Here is a 25,621-nt window from a genome sequence, read left to right as displayed (position 1 = left end):
TTGGGTATACCCAGTAATGTGATGGCTGGGTCAAATGGTATTTCTAGTTCTAGATCCTTGAGGAATTTTCATGCTGTCTTCCACAATGGTTGAACTAATTTACACTCCCACCAACAGTGTGAAAGCATTCCTATTTCTCTACATCCTCTCTAGCATCTGTTGTTTTCGGACTTTTTAATGATTGCCATTCTAACTGGTGTGAGACGGTATCTCATTGTGGTTCTGATTAGCATTTCTCTGATAACCAGGGATGATGAGCATTTTTTTTCATATGTCTGTTGGCTGCATTAAATGTCTTCTTTTGAGAAGTGTCTGTTCACATCCTTTGCCCACTTTTTGATGGGGTTGTTTTTTTCTTGGAAATTTGTTTAAGTTCTTTGCAGATTCTGGATATTAATTAGCCCTTTGTCGGATAGATGGCAAAAATTTTCTCCCATTCTCTAGGGTGCCTGTTCACTCTGATGATATTTCTTTTGCTGTGCAGAACCTCTTTAGTTTAACTGGATTCTATTTGTGTATTTTGACTTTTGCTGCCATTGCTTTTGGTGTTTTAGTCATGAAGTCTTTGCCCATGCCTATGTCCTGAATGCTATTGCCTAGGTTTTCTTCTAGGGTTTTTTATGGTTTTAGGTCTTACATTTAAGTCTTTAATCCATCTTGAGCTAATTTTTGTGTAAGGTGTAAGGAAGGGATGCAGTTTCAGCTTTCTACATATGGCTAGCCAGTTTTCCCAATACCATTTGTTAAATAGGGAATCCTTTCCTCATTGCTTGTTTTTGTCAGGTTTGTCAAAGATCAGATGGTCGTAGGTGTGTGGTGGTATTTCTGAGGCCTCTGTTCTGTTCCATTAGTCTATATATCTGTTTTAGTACCAGTATCATGTTGTTTTGGTTAGTGTAGCCTTGTAGCATAGTTTGAAGTCAGGTAGCATGATGCCTCCAGCTTCGTTCTTTTTTGCTTAGGATTGTTTTGGCTATGCAGGCTCTTTTTTGGTTCCATATGATCTTTAAAGTAGTTTTTTCTAATTCTGTTAAAGTCAGTGGTAGCTTGATGGGGGATAGCATTGAATCTAGAAATTATCTTGGGCAGTATGACGATTTTCACAATATTGATTCTTCCTATCTATGAACATGAAAGTTTCTTCCATTTGTTTGTGTCCTCTTTTACTTTATTGAGCTGTGGTTTGTAGTCCTCCTCGAAGAGGTCCTTAACATCCCTTGTAAGTTGGATTCCTAGGTATTTTATTCTTTCTAGTAATTATGAATGGGAGTTCACTCATTATTTGGTTCTCTGTCTAATATTGGTGTATAAGAATGCTTGTGATTTTTGCATATTGATTTTGTATCCTGAGACTTTGCTCAAGTTGCTTATCAGCTTAAGGAGATTTTGCGCTGAGACAATGGGGTTTTCTAAATATACAATCATGTCATCTGCAAACAGGCAATTGGACTTCCTCCCTTCCTATTTCAATGCCATACCCTTTATTTATTTCTCTTGTCCGATTGCCCTGGCCAGAACTTCCAAAACTATGTTGAATAGGAGTGGTGAGAGAAGGCATCCTTGTCTTGTGATGGTTTTCAAAGGGAATGTTTCCAGTTTTTGCCCATTCAGTATAATATTGACTGTGGGTTTGTCATAAATAGCTCTTATTATTTTGAGGTACGTTCCATCAATACCTAGTTTATTTAGAGTTTTTAGCATGAAAGGCTGTTAAATTTTGTTGAAGGCCTTTTCTGCATCTGTTGAGATAATTAAGTGGCTTTTGTGGTTGGTTCTGTTTATGTGATGGATTTACATTTATTGATTTGCATATATTGAACCAGCCTTGCATCCCAGGGATGAAGCCAACTTGATTGTGGTGGATAAGCTTCTTGATGTGCTCCTGGATTCAGCTTGCCAGTAATTTGAGGATTTTCACATCGATGTTCATCAGGGATATTGGCCTAAAATTCTCTCTTTTTTTTTCTGTTGTGTCTCTGCCAGGCTTTGATATCAGGATGATGCTGGCCTCATAAAATGAGTTAAGAAGGATTCCCTTTTTCTATTGATTGGAATATTTCAGAAGGAATGGTACCAGTTCTTCTTTGTACCTCTGATAGAATTTGGCTGTGAATCCATCTGGTCCTGGACTTTTTTTGGTTAGTAGGCTATTTATTGCCTCATTTTCAGAACCTTTTACTGGTCTATTCAAAGATTTGACTTCTTCCTGGTTTAGTCGTGGGAGGATGTATGTGTCCAGAAATTTATCCATTTCTTCTAGATTTTCTAGTTTATTTGTGTAGAGGTGTTTATAGCATTCTCTGATGGTAGTTTGCATTTCTGTGGGATTGGTGGCGATATCCCCTTTATCATTTTTTATTGCATCTATTTGATTCTTTTCTCTTTTCTCCTTGATTAGTCTTGCTAGCGGTCTATCAATTTTGTTGATCTTTTCAAAAAACCAGCTCCTGGATTCATTGATTTTTTTTTTTTTTTTTTTTTTGAAGCGTTTTTTTGTGTCTCTATCTCCTTCAGTTCTGCTCTGATCTTAAGTTATTCCTTGTCTTCTGCTAGCTTTTGAATTTGTTTGCTTTTGCTTCTCTAGTTTTTTAATAGTGATGTTAGGGTGTCAATTTTAGATCTTTCCTGTTTTCTCTTGTGAGCATTTAGTGCTATAAATTTCCCTCTACACACTGCTTTAAATGTGTCCCAGAGATTCTGGTACTTTGTGTCTTTGTTCTCAGCGGTTTCAAAGAACATCTTTATTTCTGCCTTCATTTTGTTATTTACCCCATACTCATTCAGGAGCAAGTTGTACAGTTTCCATGTAGTTGTCAGTTTTCAGTGAGTTTCTTAATCCCGAGTTCTAATTTGATTGCACTGTGGTCTGAGAGACGGTTGTGATTCTGTTCTTTTACATTTGCTGCGCAGTGTTTTTGTGGTCAATTTTACAGTAAGTGTGATGTGGTGCCGAGAAGAATGTATATTCTGTTGATTTGGGGTGGAGAGTTCTGTAGATGTCTACTAGGTCTGCTTGGTCCAGAGCTGAGTTCAAGTCCTGGATGTCCTTCTGGTTGATCTGTCTAATATTGACAGTGTGGTGTTAAAGTCTGCCACTATTATTGTGTGGGAGTCTATGTCTCTTTGTAGGTCACTAAGAACTTGCTTTATGAATCGGGGTGATCCTGTATTGGGTGCATATATATATTTAGGATAGTTAGCTCTTCTTGTTGAATTGATCCCATTTCCATTATGTACTGGCCTTCTTTTTTTCTTTTGCTCCTTGTTGGTTTAAAGTCTGTTTTATCAGAGAGCAGGATTGCAACCACTGCTTTTTTTTTTTTTTTTTTTTTTCTTTCCATTTGCTTGGTAGATCTTCTTCCATCACTTTATTTTGAGGCTATGTGTGTCTTGTCATGTGAGATCGGTCTCCTGAATACAGCACATTGATGGGTCTTGACTTTGCAATTTGCCAGTCTGTGTTTTTTAGTTGTGGCATTTAGCCCATTTACATTTAAGATTAATATTGTTATGTATGAATTTGATCTTGCCATTATGATGCTAGGTGGTTATTTTGCCCATTAATTAATGCAGTTTCTTCATAGCGTAGATGGTCTTTACAATTTGGCGTGATTTTGCAGTGTCTGGTACTGACTGTTCTTTTCCATGTTTACTGCTTCCTTTGGTAGCTCTTGTAAGGCAGGCCTAGTGGTGAGAAAATCTCAGCATTTGCTTGTCTGTAAAGCATTTTATTTCTCCTTCACTTTTGAAGCTTAGTTTGGCTGGATATGAAATTCTAGGTTGAAAATTCTTTTCTTTAAGAATGTTGAATATTGACCCCCCACTCTCCTGTGGCTTGTAGAGTTTCTGCCAAGAGATCCATTGTTAGTCTGATGGGCTTCCCTTTGTGGGTAACCCGACCTTTCTCTTTGGCTGCCCTTAACATTTTTTTCCTTCATTTCAGCCTTGGTGAATCTTACAATTGTGTGTCTTATAGTTGCTTTTCTCAAGGAGTATCTTTATGGTGTTCTCTGTATTCCTGAATTTGAATGTTGGCCTGCCTTGCTAGGTTGGGGAAGTTCTTCTGGATAATATCCTAAAGAGTGTTTTCTAACTGGGCTCCATTCTCCGATCACTTTCAGGTACACCAATCAAACATAGGTTTGATCTTTTCACATAGTCCCATATTTCTTGGAGGCTTTGTTTGTTTCTTTTCACTCTTTTTTTCTCTCATCTCGTCTTCTTGCTTTATTTCATTAATTTGTTCTTCGATCACTGATATCCTTTCTTCTGGTTGATCAAATCCACTATTGAAGCTTGTGTATGTGTCACGAAGTTCTTGTACTGTGGTTTTCAGCTCCATCAGGTCATTTAAACTCTTTTCTTCACTGGTTATTCTAGTTATCCATTCATCTATCCTTTTCTCAAAGTTTTTAGCTTTCTTGCGATGGGTTCAAACATTCTCTTTTAGCTTGGAGATGTTTGTTATTACCCACCTTCTGAAGCCTACTTCAGTCAACTCATCAAACTCATTCTCCATCCAATTTTGTTCCCTTGCTGGTGAGGAGCTGTGTTCCTTTGAAGGAGAAGAGGCATTCTGGTTTTTGGAATTTTCAGTCTTTCTGCTCTGGTTTCTCCCCATCTTTGTGGTTTTATCTACCTTTGGTCTTTGATGTTGGTGACCTACAGATGGGGTTTTGGTTTGGATGTCCTGTTTGTTTGTTGTTGATGCTATTCCTTTCTGTTAGTTTTCCTTCTAACAGGCCCCTCGGCTGTAGGTCTGGTGGAATTTGCTTGACGTCCACTCCAGACCCTGTTTGCCTGGGTATCACCAATGGAGGCTACAGAACAGCAAATATTGCTGCCTGATCCTTCCTCTGGAAACTTTGTCCCAGAGGGGCACCTGCCTGTATGAGGTGTCTGTTGGTCCCTACTGGGAGGTGTCTCCCAGTCAGGTTACAGGGGGTCAGGCACCCACTTGAGGAAGCCGTCTGTCTGATGTCAAAGCTCGAACACTGCTCCAAGAGCCACTGCTCTCTTCAGAGCTGTCAAACAGGGACGTTTAATTCTGCATACGGTGTCTGATGCCTTTTGTTCAGATATGCCCTGCCCCCAAAGGTGGAACCTAGAGAGGCAGTAGGCCTTGCTGAGCTGTGGTGGGCTCCACCCAGTTCGAGCTTCCCTGCTGCTTTGTTTACACTGAGCATAGAATCACCTACTCAAGCCTCAGCAATGGTGGATGCCCCTTGCCCCACCAAGCTTCAGCATGCCAGGTCTATCTTAGACTGCTGCACTAGCAGTGAGTGAGACTCCATGGGCACGGGACCTGCCGAGCTAGGCATGGAAGGTGTGCTGGTTGCAAGGACTGTGGGAAAAATGTAGTATTTGGGTGAGAGTGTACTGTTCCTCCAGGTACAGTCACTCACAGCTTCCCTTGGCTAGGAAAGGGAAATTCCCCGACCTCTTGTGCTTCCTGGGTGAGGTGACACCCTGTCCTGCTTGGCTTGTCTTGCGTGGGCTGCACCCACTGTCCAGCCAGTACCGATGAGAACCACGTACCTCAATTAGAAATGCAGAAATCACCTATCTTCTGCATTGATCTCCCTGGGAGCTATAGACCAGAGCTGTTCCTATTCTGTCATCTTGGAATCTCTCCCAAAGGAAGAATTTAAACTAAACTGAAAGTTGAGCAAAATGTCTTACGTTTTTTCTTACTTTACAATAACATAAATAGTGGCCATAAAAATTGATTGATATGGAAAATCTTTTTTTTATAAACTAAGAAACAAAAATAAAAAGCAACTGCTAATGCTGGTGGATAAATAAAAACAATGTAAGTATGTCTAAGAAGAATGATTACAAAGATCATTAGATATGTTTTAGAAGTACTTATACAATTAGGGATTTGGGTATATTGTAGTGACTAATACTATAATGCATATTTTAAGGCAATCTCTGTAAATGATCCATAGGTTCAGATGAATTGCCTATAAATTATTGAGCAATTATTTTATTCTCTGGCACAATAATTATTCATCTCAAATTGGCAGGAAACAGAGTGATAATAGCTTACATTATGCATTTTTTATAATGTAAAATTTAGAATAGAATCTGTATTGGAAGTCCTCCCTAAGTCTTTTCTCACATATATTGATAACTGTTGATATTATCTTGGATGGTGTTACACATTGGTTCTCTTGATGTTTATGCATCAAGAAAGGTCAATACATAAAAGTAAGTATTGCTCATTGCTTGACTGAAATAGGGTTCTTAATACTGTCTTTAATCTCATCTATCTACTTAAATGTAAATTTCAAATATTTGCCTTAACTTTATGTCTTTTTAAAAACCTTTTATTTTGAGATAATTATAGAATTATATGCAGCTGTAAGAAATAATAGAGAGAAATCTGATGTGCTCTTTATTCAATTTCCCTCAATGGTAACCTTGAAAAAACATTATGTAATATAGTAGAATATCACAGCTAGGATATTGGCATTGAAAGGGTCAAGACACAGAGTATTTACATTTTGAAGTAGTTTTGTATTTATTTTTGGAATAAATTTCACTTGTTTCAAGGAATAAAATTCTTTTTATATACAACTGAATTATATTCGTCAATATTTTGTTAAGAATTTTTACATCTATCTACATGAGGGATATTGATCTGTCTCATTTTCTTGGCGTTCTTTTATCTGGTTTTAATATCAAGGTAATACTAGATTTATAAAATGACTCAACAAGTGTTTCCTTTTCTTCTACATTCTGAAACCAATTGTATAGAATTTGTGTTAATTTGTTAAATTCCTGGTTGATTCTCAAGGAAAACATTCTGTGCCTAAGGATTTCTATTTTGCGAGATTTAAAATTACCAATTCAATTTCCTTTACATTTATAGGGCTATTCAAGTTGTCTGTTTCTTTTTGGGTGAGTGGTATAGTTTGTGCTTTTCTAGGAATTAGTTCATTTCATCTAAATTGTCAAATGTTATGTATATAGAGTGCTCATAGTACTCTTTTATTACCTTTTTGATGTCTGCAAGATCTGTAGTGATATCCCCTGTTTGATTCTTGATATTGGTAATTTGTGTCTTTTCTCTTTTTTCCTTTGCAATCATGCTAATTTGTCAATTTTATTAATATTTCCAAAAGCCAGGTGTTGTATTCATATCTTGTATTGATTCCTGTTTTTTTAAATTTCACTGCTTTCTGCTCCTATCTTTATTATTTCCTTCATTCTTTGTGCTTTAGTTTTATTTTGTTCTTCTATTTCTAAGTTCTAGAGTTTGAGTTTGTATCACTGACTTGAAACTTTGCCTCTTTCCACATGTGTGCATTTAGTACTATACTTTCCCCTCTAAGCACAATTTTATAGTATGTCTGACAAATTTTGGTAAGTTTGGTTTTTAATTTTATTTATTTAAATGTATTTTATTTTTCTTAAGTCTTTCTCTTTACTCCTTGGGTTATCTAGAAGTGCTTTGTTTAGTTTCTAAGTGTTTGAAGATCTTTCCATCATGTTATTGGTTTCTAGTTTGATTCCATTATGGTAGGAGAACACAATCTGTATAATTCCAATCCTTTTAAATTTGTTTTTGTTTGCTTTATGGCTCAAGGGGCAGTCATATGTTTAGTATATGTTTTATCAGCACTTTAAATAAATGAGTATTTTTATCGTTATTGAATGGAATGTTCTATCAGTGTTGAATAGATTCTTTCGGCTGATGGTGTTAAGTTCTTCTCTATCACTGCAGATATTTTTCCTCGTCCTATTGGTTAAGAAGAAGCATTGAATTTTCCAACTGTAATTGTGAATTTGTCTATTTCTTCCTTTTAGCTCTACCAGCTTTTGCTTCACATATTTTAAGCCTGTTTAGTGCCTACATATTTAGGATTGCTATGTCTTCTTAGTGGATTGACTCACTAATCTTGATAAAATGTGCCTGTCTTACTCCAATGATTGTTTTTTCTCTGAAGTCTATTTTATTAGATATTAATATATCCACTTTCACTTTGTTTTGATTGTTTTATGATTTTTTTCCATCCTTTAACTTTCATAAACATTGTTATAGCTAAAGTGAATTTCCTCTTGGTTGAATACAGTTGGGTTATTTTAAGATAAAATCTAATCTACCAATCTCTTACTTGGTATTTTTAGACAATTCACATTTAATATAAGTATTATATAATGTTATGGCTTAAACCTACTTTTTTTTTTTTTTTTTTTTTTCCTGTTTGTTACTTTACTGAATTTTTTGGTTCATTTTTCCTGTCTTCATTTGAGTTGCTTGAAAATTTTTACAAATTCCATTTTTATTAATAGTTTTTTAAATATATTTCTTTGTATCTGTTGGTGATTTATCTAAGTATTATGTTATTTTTACATAATTTATCTCTGCTGGAATCCTTCAAGTAGTTCAAATTAAGTATAAAACCTTATTTGTCTTAAGTATTTCTCTTATGTTCATTTAGATGAATGACATAAAATTTTATTTTTGTTTCAACCATCAAATCACACTTTAGAAAACTCAACAGAAGTCTGTTGAATTCCCTATATTTTTGAATAAGAAAGTTTTTTATTTTATCATTTCTCTTCTTTTAAAGAAACTTCTATTAACTTTTTTTTTTTTTCAGGGCACGTCTGCTTGGTGGTGACAAACCTTTTCATTTTTCTTCATCTGAGGAGATCTTGATTTCTCCTTCATTCCTGAATATTTTCCCTGGGCATGGAACACTGCGTTAACAGTTCATTTTTTTCAGCATTTGAAAAATGTAGTGTCACCTTCTGGCCTCCATGGTGTCAAAGAAAAAATCTGTCAGTCATTTTTTCCACAAAATCACTACTTTAAATATTTCTTTAGTTTTTAGAAGTTTAGTAGTGATATACTTTAATGTGGATTGCTATGGGATTTATTAAATTGGGTTTAACTCAGATACTTGAATTTGCTGTTTCTTTTACTAAATTTGGGAAGTTTTCAGTCATTTCATTGAGTACTTTCTCAGAACTGCTTTTTCTCCTCTTTCTAGGATACTAATAACACAAATGTTCAATCATTTTCGTGTAGTTATTCAAGTCTTTGAGCCTTTTTAATTTTTTTCCAGTCTGTTTTCTGTTTTTCAGATTTGGTAATTTCTATTTTTCTGTCTTCCAGTTCACTGATTCTTTCTTCTTTCCTCTCCATTCTGCTAGTATTGAGACTTTTACTTTGGTAACTGTATTTTTTAGTTCTAATTTTATTTTGTTCTTTGTGATATCTTCCATTTTCTTGATAAGTCATTCTATTTTTTTTTATTTGTTTCAAGTGTGTTTATAATTGTTCATTGAGGAATTCAAAAATGACTGTTTTGCCAGGTGCGGTGGCTCACGCCTGTAATCCCAGCACTTTGGGAGGTCGAGGGGGGTGGATTATGAGGTCAAGAGATCAAGACCATCCTGGCTACCAGGGTGAAACCCCGTCTCTACTAAAAATACAAAAAATTAGCCGGCGTGGTGGCGAGCACGTGTAGTCCCAGCTACTCGGGAGGCTGAGGCAGGAGGATGGCGTGAACCCAGGAGGTGGAGCTTGCAGTGAGCAGAGATTGTGCCACTGCACCCCAACCTGGGCAACAGAGCCAGACTCCATCTCAATGAATGAATGAATGAATGAGTGAATGAGTGAATGAATGAATAAATAAAATAAATGAATGTTTTAAAATCTGTTAACTTGGTACAAAAGTAATTGTGGTTTTCGCCATTCTGTTCAATGGCGAAAACCACAATTACTTTTGCTCCAACCTATTATTTGAGATAATTTTAACATATCTGTTACTTCAGTGTTGTCATCTACTGTCTTTTTTTTTTTTTTTTTTTTTTTTTAATTCAAGGATGTAACTTTTCTTGGTATGAAAAGGGATTATTATTATTATTATTTTTTGCAACCTGTACATTTTGAGTATTTTATGAGACTTATTAAATCTTCTGTTTTATAAAAGCTTATAGTCTCAACTGGGCACAGTGGCTCACACCTTGTAATCCCAGCACTTTGGGAAGCCAAGGTGGGCTGATCACTTGAAGTCAGGATTTGGAGGTTAGCCAGGCCAACATATTAAAACTCTGTCTCTACTAAAAGTACAAAAAATTAGCTGTGCTTGTTGGTGGGTGCCTATAAGCCCAGCTACTCGGGAAACTGAGACAGGGGAATCCCAGCTACTCTGGGAGGTGGAGGTTGCAGTGGGCTGAGATCACGCCACTGCATCCCAGCCTGGGCAACACAGCAAAGACTCTATCTCAAAAACAAAACAAAACAAAACAAAACAAAAAAAAATGTATAATCTCCTGGCTTTCTCTGACTCAGCTCCAACAGAAAGGAAACGCTGCATTATTACTTTCAGGTAGCAATAGAAGTCCAAGTTCCCCACTGACCTGGCTCCCCACTAGGCCTCCACTGTTGTCTTCCTTGCTAGGAGAGGTAAGAATACCTCATTACTTACTGCTTCTCAACTAGTTTCCCCTAATGCCATTGGGTGGCCTAATTACCACTAGACAGTGCTAGAAGACCTAACTCTCCAATAAGCCTCCTCTGACAACAATCCAGAAGGGAAGAAAAGATTCATCTTTTTACTGCTTAATAGGGATAGAATTGCAAGTCCTCCAAGTTGCCTCCATGTAAAGTAGAAGAGTGGTTAATTCCTCCCTGGTTGGAATGCAAACTGAGCCTTCTCTTACACTACCCTGGAAGAGTATTGAGGAGGCACCTTTTACAGACTAGCAAGGGTGGAAGTCTAGTCTCCCCAATCAACTTTTGCTGACTTGGGTAGGGATTGTGCCTCAGTTTTTCTGTTTTTGAATTTGAATGAAGTACATTGGTTACTGTTTAAAACTTGTCTGCACCTTTCTTTGTCCTTTGACTAGAGAGAGAAGGCTTTTGTTGGTGTTCTTTTCTGTTTTTGTTTTGTTTTGTTTTACTTTTGTTTGTATGTATCTCTAGGTGTTTCTAGGTTACAAGCTTCTTCAGCTCCAAATCTTGAATATATGAGGAAAATAAAACCCAGGGGATTCACCATCATACCATGAGATTCCAATATTCCTAGCTGATCTGCCTTCTTCTCTCCACTATTTATATTCTTTCTGCTTCCCTTATATACAATATCCAGAGATTGTGGTTGTATTTAGAGGGACTAATAGAGGAAAGTGTACCTACTTTACCTTCCCAGAAGTAGAAGTCTGTGTTGTATGCTTTTGATAGTTTATTGACGATCATGTTTCTGTTTGCCCACCAAAATTTTATTGTTTTCACACCAGAATTTCTTTTAGATACCCCCTCTGAGCAGCGTGGTTAGTGTTAGGTCACATACCAGAGGCAGGGTTGGGACTTTATCAGAGTCCTGAGCTTTACTTTAGCAAGCTGGAGAAGGCTTTGTAGTGAAGTGGAATTTGTATCAGCCTTGGAATCAGATGAACTTGGAATAGTAGACTTCACTGTGGTTGTTATCAACCATGTGACTATCAGGTTCCCTATCTGTAAAATCAAGGCAAAACCTATCTCATGGTGTAGTTGCAAATTTCAAATGATTTATTTGAAAATGTACAAGGTATCAGGTGCTCAGTAACTACTAATTTTGTTTTCTCTGTTGCTCAGTTATAAAGTTGAGATGCAAATATCTATTACTTTCTTACTTGAATATAGCCAAGCTTTTTAGGTATCAAGGAAGTCTATTTCTGTTATATGAATCAAAGGCTAATGATCAGACTTGCAAATTGAAAAATAGGCCACTCCTTTTACACTAGAGATTTTACTGAACAGAAAAATCTTTTCAAAGAAACAGCATCATTTTTTTTATGTCCTTGAGGTAAGAGAAGCTTGCAATGAAGACAAATATAAGCCATGAAATAGTAAGTTTTTATAGCCATATTTCTACAGTTGATAACAAAATCTGCTCCCCCACCATTACTTATTACATCATAAGAAAAAAAAATGTGAATACAGTAACCAGCTATAGAGCAGAGCTGCCCTGTATGCCTGATCATAAAAATCACCTGAGGCATTTACTAAAATTAAAGTTTCCTAGGATCCAGTTATAGAGAGAGTGTGAGTGTGTGTGTGTATTATGAAAATACATTCTAGTTTTGGCCATGAAACATTATCAACATCAACATGTTAGGATTGCCCAATTGGCATATATGTAAAACCCTAGAACCAAGGGAACACTAATCACATCTAGAATCAATGTATGTGCCAGATAATTTGTCATAGCCAATTAGATCAAGTTTGGGAAACACAATGACCTACTATTTACCATAAAAAACTGCCTCATTTTCATAGCTCAGCGTGCTTTTACTGTGGGATTTTCATTCTGTCCTTCAACTTTCCAAATACTAGAAGGTTATGTGTGGACCTCATTCTGTTGAGGGCCCTCAGGATGCACCCAATCCACTGTAGACAACCTCAACAGTCACCAGAGAGAGAAGCAAGGTGACTACTGTACCATTGCAGGAAAACACCTTTTACCGTGCCCCCACAAAAATATGTGTGTGTGTGTGTGCGTGTGTGCTCTTTGTATTGATAATAGGGTTTAATATATAAATAGAAATTATTATGTTTGTGTGGAGATATGTGTGTGTATATATACACACACACACACACATATATATGTATATAAAACATTATTATATAAGTCACTGTGGCTCACTGGAGGTCATAAACAGCCCCACTTCCACTACCAGACCTACTGAACCAAAACCTCTAGAGGAAAGGCCTGATAATGCACGTCCTTAGCCACCATCTCTTTGGATTTCAATGTGCATTTACATATCAACATTCTTTGACATTTCATCTTGAAAATGCAGAATTATGTTTGAAATTAATAAGGTCTTCCCAGATGCCCTTATGTTTTAAAAAGAAATTATTCTACAATCCCAGGGTTTTCTTGCTTAGCAAAATGTAACCAACAGACCCCTTGAAGTCCCTGAAACTCTTTGAGGATTTGCAATGTCAAAACTATTTTCCTAATAATACTATGATGTGATTTGCCTTCTTCCGTGTTCACATTTGCACTGATGGTGCAAAAGCAATAGTGGGTAAATCTTCTGGTGTCTTAGCACAAATCAAGGTAGTGGCAACCAAGTGTACTGTAATTATTATATTCTTCACCAGCCACAGACTTGCAGTAAAAATGAATAAATGAATGCTAGTTTCACTTAATGTCCTTAATGAAGCAATATTTTTTTTTAAAAAAAAAACTATCTTCTTTTATATGCCTCTTTATTTTTCTGTTGGACAGAATGGAACCTACATATGTAGTATTTATGCTGCATTTTGAAATATGTTCATCTAGGGAAAAAACACTTGTGCCATTATTTGTGTTGAGAGCTGAAATAATCATGTTTCCCACAGGAAATCATTTTGACTTGAATGTAGAATTCAGAGATAAACTGGCTATTTAGACAGGCATTTGGCAGACTTCTTCTTATGTGAACAAAGCAAGTCTGTCACTTGAAAAAGCTAATGGTATTTTTTTTGCCAGTGCTACAATTTGAGTTTTCAAGCAAAAATTTAAATTAAGAAAAATTGATACCATCACTATGAGCTTGATAAAGTCTTCATACTTAAAGATATTTCTGATGAGATTGGTGGTGATATTAATAATGTCATTTTGAATACTGTATAATGAGATATTTTAACATTTGGAAGATTGCGTAACTCAGTATTTTACAAATGACCAATGCATGATATTATAAAATCACTAATGGCTAAAATCTCATTCATGATGCTAGACAGATCAACGGACTTTAATGTGGCAAGGACAAAAAGTTCATTTACATGATTTCAGATTTGACAGTGTAATTAAGCTCTGAGAAAATTACCATTTGTAAAGTTTTAGTATCGAAAAGAAAGGATTCACAATTATCTGAAAGTGTTTTTAAAAATACTTCTATGTATTCTGATTACATAGTTGTGTGAGGCTAGATTTTTCATCAAGTTCTTCAACCAAACAATAAATTATAATATATTGAATGTAGAAGTAGTCATAAAATCCAGATGTAGCCTGTTTGTAAAAATAAAAAGTAGTTTCATTCCACTTAGTATTTTAGAAATTATTATTAAAATTATATTATTTATACTATCATATAAGAAATTTATTTTTAAACAAATTAATTATACAAATATGCAAGATCTTTTCAATTTTACAAATGAGAAGTCATAAATATAACCCATATAAATAAAAGCTGGCGGAAATTTTTCATATATTGTAAGAGTTGTAAATGGATTCTGAAACCAAAACACTACAAATCATTAGTGTAGAAGATTACAAAGCAGTCGTATGTTTGCATCAGACATTGTTAATTTGTCTTTAATATGCTGAATTTAGGCCAGGCTTGGTGGCTTAAGCATTTTGGGAGCCTAAGGTGGTGGATCTCTTGAGGTCAGGAGTTTGAGACTAGCCCGGCCAATATGGAGAAATCCCATGTCTACTAACAATACAAAAAAATTAGTGAGGCATGGTGGCACTCACCTGTAGTCCCAGCTACTCAGGAGGCTGTGGCTTGAGAATCCTTTGAACCCGGGAGCCGGAGGTTTCAGTAAGCCAAGATTGTGCCATTGCATTCCAGCCTGGGCTACAGAGCGAAACTCCTGAAGTCTTTTAACTCATATTTGTTTAATTAATAACTGCATAAAATAGAGTTATAAGTTTTCTTTGCAATATTTATTGCTAGTGTGTAGTGATACTTTTCCCAAGACTTATCCCAAGGAAGTGAGATGTCTATATGTCTTAATGCCTGACTCTATACTTAGAAAAGAAGTTTTATTTTGAGAATACTTAAATAAGTATATTTATTATATAAGAATACTTATATATAAGAATACTTATATATAATACTTATATATAAGAATACTTAAATTATTTTGAGAATACTTTAAAAATAAGAAAAGTATTATTTTGCTTCATAAAGATCTTCTAGGACCTTCAACTGAATTCTTGGAAAATGAGATTATCCTTCTGTAAATAGCCATTTTCCACAGCAGTGAGTTCAAATCATGAAAAATTAAACAAAAGCTCTTTAGCATGGATAAATACACATCATGAAGACTGATAGCCTATGCTAAATTATAACAGAAGTTGAGAAGACTATTGAAGATTACAGAGAAGGTGGGAGGAGAAAAAGGGAAACATTTTTGTGTATGTAATAGGAGCTAGATGTACATAAATTCTCATAATAACCCAAACGTAATTATTGAACAAATTTTACAAATTAGGAAGTAGATGCCCAGAATTTTAGAACTGATACTGAAATCCAGTTCTATATGTCTTCAATATTCAGTGTTTTCATTGACCCTAAAGGGCTCTGCACTAATCTGGGGAGTTTCTTTCTCTCTTTCCAGTGAATCTTCCTAAGACTGTACTTGCCATAAGATAATACCTGCACCTTTTAATTCAGAGTGAAGATGACACACGGCTTACATAAATTAACTTTAACTTTCTCAGTATTCACATTTGGCAAGAACAACAAATTGCATGCCAGTACAACTAGAGGAGTAGAAGAAGGAATAGGTAGAAGAGTCATTTTAAAACGTATAAATATATGGGGACAAATGCTGCTTTTTTTGTTTTGTTTTTTAAACACAGAGCGCCCCAGTGATACCATTAATGCACTTACTACTTAGAAGTTACTCAGTATCATGCAATAATACCCTCAAACTTTAAACTATTCTAAGTCCTCTCTGAAATAGAAAACAGTGACTTTCTACCACTCAGATGTCTCAACAATGTCACTGGTTCTTAAGAACTCTGTTGCTGCAAAAATTAAAATGCCCTCTAATCTTCAGATAGTCATCATTTCTAGTGGGCTATCACTGCATGCTAACTAGAGAATTGCTAAAGTAACCAGATGTGATAAACATATTCTGGTCCTCCCAACCTTCTGCTTTGAGAAATAAGATATTGATTAAGAATTTGACAGGAATTTTCATATGTAGTAATTACACTTGACTTGTGTGTGTGTGCACATGTGTGTGGGTGTGGATGTGTGTGTGAACCTATAACATAAATATTAACTCTTCCCTGAGAGCAGCTTCTGCCTTCAATAATTTAAAACATACATAAATATCTACAAAGATCTTATTCACAATAGAACATTCCCTATTTTGTTTCAGAATTTTAAAAACAGTAATGTTAGTTTCTGATTAAAGAACTACATATAAAGCAAATCCACTTGGAAAACAATACAATTGTCACTTGTTGAATTCCCTTCATGTTATAGGAAGAGTTCTATTTGCTCTGAGAACTTGAAGAAAAGAGAAAAAAGTTACCTTTTGAGTAAAATGAGTGGAATGAGCTTATAATATAAGGACAGAGACTGTCTCCTAAATTTACTGGAATAATTACTTTGCTGAGAATGGTCCTTTAGTTTAATCAATGAAATATCCTAGGACTGTTATGAGGACAAAATAAGATAACATGTGAGAAGTATCAATGTCAGGCACATAGGAATTTTTATTGTTATTATCAGGATTATTGCCTGATCAGAATACCAGTGTGGTTATCGAGGCGGTAAATCTGGGGGATTAAGTAAAACAGGCCCAGAAAGGTTTTCCTCGTCTGGATTAATCATCTTTCAAAACCTTCTGCCTCTGAGTCAGGGTACACCAAACTACTGAGTTTCTGATTCCCTCAGAATTAGTGACGAATATACTAGGGAAATAATTTAGCCTTCCAACTACGAGAATGTGTCACCCCATGTCAACTATCTCCTTGGCTACCCAGTTTACACAATTCATGTCAAGAGAATTTGTTTTTTGAATCTGAGTGACTTTTATTTTATTTTATTTTATTTTATTTTATTTTATTTTATTTTATTTTGCTTGAACTAAGGAAGTCCATTTCTCAGGCAGGAAGACTGAAAACTAGATTACCTATGGAGGCTTCACTGTAGTTTCCCAGCTGGCTTTTCTCTGCAAATACACACACTATTCATGTTAAAATGTCATTAAAAAATGCAAAACTTCCACTCTTTCACATTAAAGCTCAGAGCTCATTTACCACTCTCTAGATTGCTCCTTAAAAAAATCTTTGCATGTGAAGTGGTGAAATACTTCGTACTGTAGTGCTTGACAGTCACATTGAAATAAAAAGGACTGAAGGGCTGCAGAAAAAAAGTTAAGATTCTAGAGAAACAATACAGTTTTATAAGGGCTGCTAAATGAAGAGAAATTATTTTTTTAAATGATGTATAACTTGCTAGGACCAATTGTTAGAAATCAATCACAGATGTGTCAGAATCATCCTGAACTTGTTACTTTCCTTGCTGCCTTATAGTCAGTCACCAGAGCTTCTGATTCTATACACTAACCAACTCATCTTCATCCTCATTCTCTCTACTTTAGATCTAGCCCTCATCATCCATGACTCCCCCCAATAGCTCACTGATTATCTTTTTGCATTCTGCTAATGCCACTAGCATCATATCTTTTGAAGAATATGTAGGATAATATCAATTTCCTGCTTAATAACCTATCACAACTACCCTTGTCGATGGCAATGTTTTCAAGACAAATTTTTCAGACATACTTTTGAAGATATGAATGTTATGGTTTTTAAACATTAGGTTATTATGGTGATGACGGCTAATGTTTAATACTAATGAATTTATAACTCTTTTAACGTGAAGATTTGAAAGAATCTTAGAATAAACTTCAGTTTCTTAATTTTCTACGGATTTGTGAACATATTCCTAGAGGCCTATAATGTGTTTTTTTTCCTTCAAGAAGATTGAGAGACACTGGTATGCATGGATTTTTCTAAACTCCTTACATCTCTTGTTATTTCCCACTACAAACTCAATATTCTAGCCACGTAGAACTTCTCATTTTTTGGTAACTCGTCTCACACTTTCACACCTCTATGTCATTGCATATGTTGTTCCCTCTGCTGGAAATGCCTCTCCTCCTCTTCTCTGCTCAGTGAGCAGTTAATGAAATTTCAAGATCCAATTCTATTTTCACCTCCTTGGGAAATATTTCTGGTGTATCTGGGCTCCTACCTCATTTTATATCAATTACCATTTTGTGTATTCCTTATGTATTTGTGGTGTTTCTTCACTTGATGGTGAGCTTTTCAGTGAGATAAACTGTGTAAGTTATCTTTGTATATTTTGTACTTCCATAGTATACCATAATACCAGGTTCATGGATGGCTCTATTTAAGTTGAATGGAATTAGATTTTGGTTTATCCTAAAGAACTTCTTATTTTCCCTTGTGGGGTAGGTTTTCCCTTGATAGGTCACGTAGTGATGCTATCCCAGTGGGCATCTTAGCATAGTGTGGGATGTTGGACTGAATATGCTGAAAAGTCTCTTCCAATAATAAGTTTCCATAGTCATAAATTGCATTTGTTAGAAGGGGGTGGTTTGAAACAAGGTATGATCACCCAAGATTGACTTGGCCCTACTTATGATTAATTTGATTTTACACTATTCTTGGTATATATAAGTTTTACAATGAAGGCAGCTTTCCTTTATTTATTGATTTATCAGTCTGTCAGCCAGTACCTAATGAGCACCTACTATAGGCAGCCACTGTGCTCAGAGTTGGAAATACACCATTAAACACCAACAAGTTGTTCCTTGTTCCTGTCTCCTTCTTCCCTTTTGGGTAACAGAAGATACCTTTGCTCCTGCTGTCACCTCATTTTTGAAACTTGCCCTGAAATCCTATCTGTCTCCAGAAACATTATTTATTTTTGGGTCTATCTTCATGAATCTTCTTTTCCATCCTCCCCTTTCCCTTATTTTTCCACTAAATGTAGGCCATTATAATATGCTTTCTCAGAACTCAATGTATACTTACTTTGTTAAGCTAATTGCCAGAGAAGTTAATGATTGCTAACTAAGTTGTCAGTAACTAACCACAGCTTAACACAATAGTGTTGTGCCCTTCGTTGAAAAAAATGTTCTAAGTACCTTACATATATTACATCATTTAATTCTTTGAACCTTATACATTATTATGTTATCCGTATTTTACCGATGATAAAACTAAGACCCAGAGAAGTTAAAGAACATACCCAAGGTCACACATCTAGGAAGTGGTTGAGCTAGGATCTAATCCTAATCAGTTTGATTACCTTTAATCAATTCATTGAACTTTCAGTTCCCATGTCCCACTCCCCAACAGTGCTATTAAAAAAACATCGCTTGTAAACTCTGATATACAGGACATAATGGATAGGCAGAGATTTTCATGAGAGAAAATTTCTGTTTTAATGTGACAACTGACACTGCACAGGGTCCCCTATTTAACCTAATCAGAAAACTGCTTATAATACAGACTTATTTGTATTTGCTTTATCTAGAAACACGAGGTTTTAATTTAATTTAATTAATTAATTAATTTATTTTTGGAAAGAGTCTCACTCAGGCTGGAGTACAGTGGCATGATCTAGGCTCACTGCAACCTCTGCCTCCTGGGTTCAAGTGATTCTCCTGCCTCAGCCTCCTGAGTAGCTGGGATTACAGACATCTGCCACCATGCCCGGCTAATTTTTGTATTTTTAGTAGAGATGGGGTTTCTCTATGTTGGCCAGGGTGGTCTCGAGCTCCGGACCTCAGGTGATCCGCCTGCCTTGGCCTTCCAAAGTGCTGGGATCACAGGCGTGAGCCACCGTGCCCGGCCATGAGGTCTCTTATACAATTCACAAATTACACATCTTCACTATTTCAGCAATCAAATCTAAGAGGAAAGCTGAGGTTACTTAAATAACTTTCATAGAGAAAAATACAACAGTTCCTTTGTCCTAGCAATGACTATGAATATTTTGTTCCATGGGAAAAGTGCATTATACACTTCTTACAAGACCAAGAACAAAAAGGAAGCAATAACTTCGAGGTTTAATCAAAAGTAACAATTCCATTTCATGGGCAAGTATTGAGAGAGCAGGGTGTAACTGTGACATTTGACCTCTTCTCAAGTCCTACTGTCCTCACTGCTATATTCACTTGAGTACTCCTTGTAGACCAAGACACCCCAAGACTGGATTCTATTTTGCAGAAGAAAAATCCCTGCCCTATTCATGTTGTGAGATAAAATGTGTCTCTCTGGTGACCAAAACTTGCTTCCAAATCTTGACCTTGAATTTCCTTCCAATGAAAGAAAACATTACTCCTTAGAGTCATGGCTAATTTCAGGCCTGGAGCATTGTAGGTACAAGATGCTCTAGAATAATTAACTTACCAGAGAGAGTGTGTGTTTTAAAAAATGTGTATATGAAATGGAGACATAAGAACAAACTTGAAGGTGTACCATGAGCAAATTCTGGAACCATTGGCACACAAAGATAATTAAGCATATTAATGAGTTATATACCATTAAACAATGGAAAGCCTTTACCCCATACCATTAATAGATAGGTAGACAGATAAATAGAAAGAATGGAGGGTTCTTGTTAATAGTAGAATCCTGAATATTGGCTAATAAATTTAAAAGAAGTGCTGAAGCTGAAAAATCGTACATTTGTAGCCATCAATGGATGGCAACTGTAGGAGAAATTGTGATAAGAGGTGGTTTATTTACATAGTCTTAAAATTTCTCCATGTAGACAGTTTATTAAACAGATGCAAGAAGTACTTATGCAGTGGGAAGACTGAACCACATCTGGAGTAGGCGATCAAAATTAACATCTCCAACGTGAGACAGATAGTCATCATGTGCCTCCAGATGTGACAGCATCTCAGAAAGATGCATAATGACCTATGTAGAATTTTGGCTAAAAGTGCATTATCTGGATCTAGTCATGAGGAAATATAAGATGCACTCAAAATGAAGAACATTCTATTTAAAAATGAGGAAGAGGAGGAGGAACTATATCCTCCAGAGCTGCCAATCACATAAAGACACATATGTACAGACTATGGAAATATTTCAGACTAAAGAACCATGAAAACTAAATGCTATTTGACCCTAGACTGGATTCTATTTTGGAGAAGAAAAATACTGAAAAGGATATTATTGTATCTATTTTTAAAAACTGAAATATATACAATAGATTTGATACAAGCATTATATCAATATAGAGTTTACTGAAGTTGAAAACTGTTCTGTGGCTATATGAGTCTATCCCTATCCTTAGGAAATACATACTAACATATTCAGGGGTAAAGAGTTAGTTTATGCAATTTACCCTCAAAATGGCTCAGACTGGGGGAGAGAGAGAGAGAGAAACAGGATAAAATGTAAGTTTGGGTAAAATATATATTCATGGTTTTTGTATTGCTTTTATTTTCACAATTCTGAAAGCTTAAAATTATTGCTGAATACAAATTTAAGGAAAAATAATTTTAAAATGTGTACCTACTAAAGGAAAGTTTTTCTTGGCAGCTCAGCATAATGGTTTCTCACATTTTGCCTCATGACATGGACTTCATGCAACAGGCATAGATAAGGTAAGTGGTGGGTTAGATAAAATTTGAAGGATTCTAACTATTATTTATGTATTCGGTCATCAGATACTTATTGAACACGTACTGTGTGCCAGACAATATGCTATGTTGCATCTCTTCTCACACACTTTGCCTACTAAAGTGTGTAAAATTAGAAGAAATTATGGGAAAAAATAATTTACAAACATAAATTATTTGTAGTAGCAAATTATTTGCAGTAAATCTGCTGTTCCCTCCTCACCTGTGTGTATCAGACTCTCATTTGAAAACCACTGGCTGAGTTGACACATCTTGAGTCACTTTTTTCTTTGACTTGAGACCCTAGACGAGTGATGTTCCCCTGCCTTATTTCTGTGACCAACCCGTGCTTCGTAATAATAAAATATATGCTTTTGTCACTCATGGCTGAAAACTTTGCCTGAAGAAACAGCAAAATATTCCAATTTCCTTAAAGATGTAGCTTCATTTTGCAACATCATTAATATCAGCATTCTGAGTACTATTGTTAATCCCTAAAGAGTCCAGTGGGTCACCCAGTCCTCCCAGATTGTGACTTTGAAATTGTGTACCTTAGATTCGTTAAATAGGCTCTGAAATTCCCTGGTACTATGTCTTGCCTTCTTGTATCAAAAGACCAAACTGGTATTGTCCACTTTACAGAAACTCTCAACCCACTGTTGATCATCAGAGTGTGAAGGAAAGAATTTGGACTTTGGTACGTGATAAAGCTGGGTGCAGATTATCTCTGCCGCTTATTCAGTAACCAAAAGATGAATATCTCTGATAATGTTTCCTCCCTTAAAAGTGGGAATAATAAATGCAATCTTCCTTAGAAGATGATTATAAGAAATTGAGTGAGATAATGCCATACAAAGTGTTTGACATGGTGCTTTGGATGTGGTTATTACTTTAAAAAGGTAATCATGAATATTACTGTAGAAGAATAAACCTAATTTCTGTTTACATAGCTGGAAAACAGAATTCATCTTTAGGATGAGACTCTCGTTGCTTAAATTGATTCTGGATGTAAGACCCTGAGACTATGGTTTTCAGTAAAACAAGGAAATGAATGAAACAGTAAAACCGCTCTGCACAGTACAATAACAAAAGTTAGGGTATAAAACAATGACAAAAATGAAAAAAAAGAACAAGTTAAAGAGAAAAGATTACAAAAGAGAGGAAAGTTTTTCTATGTGGTAAGGTATTACAGGCCTTTAAGGAGGTGAGATGTCTAGTGTTAAATTTTGAGTTGTCTGCCTTGCCACAAGTCAGTGCCTATGTCTTCCCCAAACTCCTCTTAAATTTGTGACTTGAATGAGTGTTTTTGTTTTTGTTTTGTTGTGTTTGTTTGTAATTTTGTTTTCCTAATGCAAATTTATGTGAATGGAATGGGTTTGGTGACTGGGTCAGCTATGAGCAGAGAAGAATGAACAGATGTTGAATGCAAAATGCAAGCAAGATGAAAGCATTTGTAGGAGAAATATTTAGAAGTTAGAAAAGATCATGAGATGTAACCTCTGCTGAAGAACAGAAAACTTAAGGAATAATGATATGAAGGCTTGACCTATGTGCTGTGTCCTTATTACAGTTAAATGAATGAACTTACCTCAAAGGACACAACGCCTAGAATATTTTAAACAGGAGAAAACTAAAGCACTAAAATGTAGGAAAATACTATCAGTCCATAGACTTATATCTGAAATTCTACAATACAAAATTGTTCTGGAAATGAAATTACTTTTTCTCTTTTAATGGAAAAAACTGACTTCACTCACCATTAGGTTGCCTATTGCCTGTATTTATCCGTAAGATGAATATATTCATATATTTCACTAAAGCGGCTGCTGCTGCTTCTGCCTCTTCTTCTTTCCTCATAGACTCTCTCACTTTGTTACTGTGGCTGGAATGCAGTGGCACAGTCATAGCTCACTGCAGCCTGAAACTCCTGGGTTCAAGTCATCAACCTGTCACAGCCTCCCAAGTAAACTGGGATTACAGGCATGAGCCACCATGCCAGACTCTTGAAGCTAACATGTTGAATTATAACATGCTGACCAGTGTCAGCTAGGGTCATTGTCAATATAAGTATATACAACACATATTCTTGGTCAACTCAGAAAATTCTGAATTCTCAAACACCTCCTCATTCTTTGGATAAGAGTCCGTAAATACAAATTCAGAAAAAAAATTAAAAGTGAAAAGAAAGAGATTACCTTCCAGTGTATTTCTAAAGCTGAAATTGGCAGCTTTATCCATGGAACCAGATTCATATTGGGTCAAACTCAGGCAAAATTCCACGTCAGCTGCAGAGGGGAGCCTTGGGGTTCTGGATTTGTCATGGTTTCCAGGATTGCGCCGTAAAGGTCCCTCGGGCGTTCCATTGCATAAAGACTGATGGCTGTTGTACTCCTCCAATCGGCTACAGATAATCTGTGCAAAACACCCTCATGTTAAACAAACTGTCACCACCTCTGAGTCAGTAGAAGAAGGGTAGAATTGTTGGAATTTCTAATTACCATTGTTAGACTTCTCCTTAGGAGATTACCACAATTATGTGTCTTTAATGACAGGGATATGTTCTGAGAAATCCATCATTAGGTGACTTTGTCATTGTGTGAACATCATAGCGTACTTGCACAAACCTAGATTGTATAGCCTACTAAACATCTTGGCTGTATGGTAAAACCTACTGCTTCTAGGCTACAAACCTGTCCAGCACATTGCTGTACTGAATACTATAGGCAACTGTAAGATAATGGCAAGTATTTGTACATCTAAGCCTATCTAAACATATAAAGGGTACAGTAAAAATACAGTATAAAAATTATTTTTAAATGGCATACTTGTATATACAGGACACTTACCATAAATGGACCTTGCAGGAGTAGAAGTTGCTTTGGGTAAGTCAGTGAGGGAATACTGAGTGAATATAAAGGCCGAAGATACTACTTTACACTACTGTAGATTTTATAAACACTATATATATAGGCTACATTAAATTTATAAAAATATTTTTCTTTTTCAATAATAAATTAACCTTAACTTCCTGTAACTTTTTACTCAATTTTTTAAAACTTTTGGGGTCTTTTGATCATAGCACTTAGCTTAAAACACAAACACATTGTCCAACTGTAGGAAATATTTATATCCTTAGTCTATAAGCTTTATGTTATCTAATTTTTTACTTATAAACATAATTGAAATTTTGTTAAAAACTAAGAGACAAGCATATATACTAGCATAGGCCTACACAGAGTCAAGATTGTCTATATCATTGACTTCCACCTCCACATCTTGTCCCACTGGAAAATCTTCAGGGACAATAGCACACATAGAGCTGTCATCTCTGTGATAACAATGGCGTTTTCTGAAACACCTCCTGGAGATCCTGCCTGAGGCTGTTTCACAACTTACTTTTTTATAAGTAGAAGAAGCACATTCAAAAATAATGATAAAAATATAGAATAGTAAATACATAAACCAGTAACATAGTTGTTTATCATCATTATCAAGTATTATGTAATGTACATAAGGTATGTTCTAGACTTTTATACAACTGGGATTTCAGTAGTTGTTTACACCAACATCACCACAAAGACATGAGTAATGCATTATGTATAACATGACTGCTGTGATGTCGTGACAGGAATTTTTCAGCTCCATTTATAGTAGTGTTGGACCACTGTCATATATGTGGTCCATCCTTGACAGAAATTCCATCATGCGGCATATGACTACATTTTAAATGTTGAAGGAATTAGCTTTTTAAGGTTGCAGAATGAGCCATGAAAGTTAAAACCTAGAACAGGATTCTAGTGTTGCATCTACCACTTAAGAAAATGATTTAACTGTCTAGGCCTCATCTATCAAATGAAGATAACAACAACTACTTCACATAGTTACAGAAAATAAAATATTTATTAATTACCTATTATATATTAAGCACTGTGCCAATTGGTGAGGCTAGGGTTGGTAACAATAGAGATAGTCATCTCTCTATATATAAGGCCCATAGCACATGGCATGACCGACAGAAAACACTCAAACTGTAGCTTTAAAAACATTAATCTATACTATATTTCGAACATCAAGGACTAGAAATACTTTCACTTTGTGCTTTTTTGTTCATAAAATGTCCTACTGTCTCTTTTTTTTTTTTTTTTATGTGCAGTGCAATACTCATGGTTGATTGTTTTTTAAAAACTAGAAATTTATCTGATCCTTTAGCTA

The 25,621-nt window shown here is 35.6% G+C and overlaps 1 protein-coding gene across 1 annotated transcript in view; it reads right to left on the bottom strand.

Annotated features, from left to right (window-relative positions):
* The window catches only part of TYR (tyrosinase), a 124,294-nt gene that overhangs the window by 86,386 nt on the left and 12,287 nt on the right, over positions 1–25,621 (bottom strand). The window contains exon 2 of the mRNA XM_023209125.1: positions 23,605–23,821. Within this exon, the coding sequence (XP_023064893.1) occupies positions 23,605–23,821 (217 nt within the window). The remainder of the gene's footprint in view (positions 1–23,604; positions 23,822–25,621) is intronic.

The sequence above is a fragment of the Piliocolobus tephrosceles genome, chromosome 13 (genome assembly GCF_002776525.5).
Source record: "Piliocolobus tephrosceles isolate RC106 chromosome 13, ASM277652v3, whole genome shotgun sequence".
NCBI lineage: Eukaryota > Metazoa > Chordata > Mammalia > Primates > Cercopithecidae > Piliocolobus > Piliocolobus tephrosceles.
The sequence above is the reverse complement of the archived record's forward strand: the minus strand, read 5'-3'. Positions and strand labels throughout refer to the sequence as shown.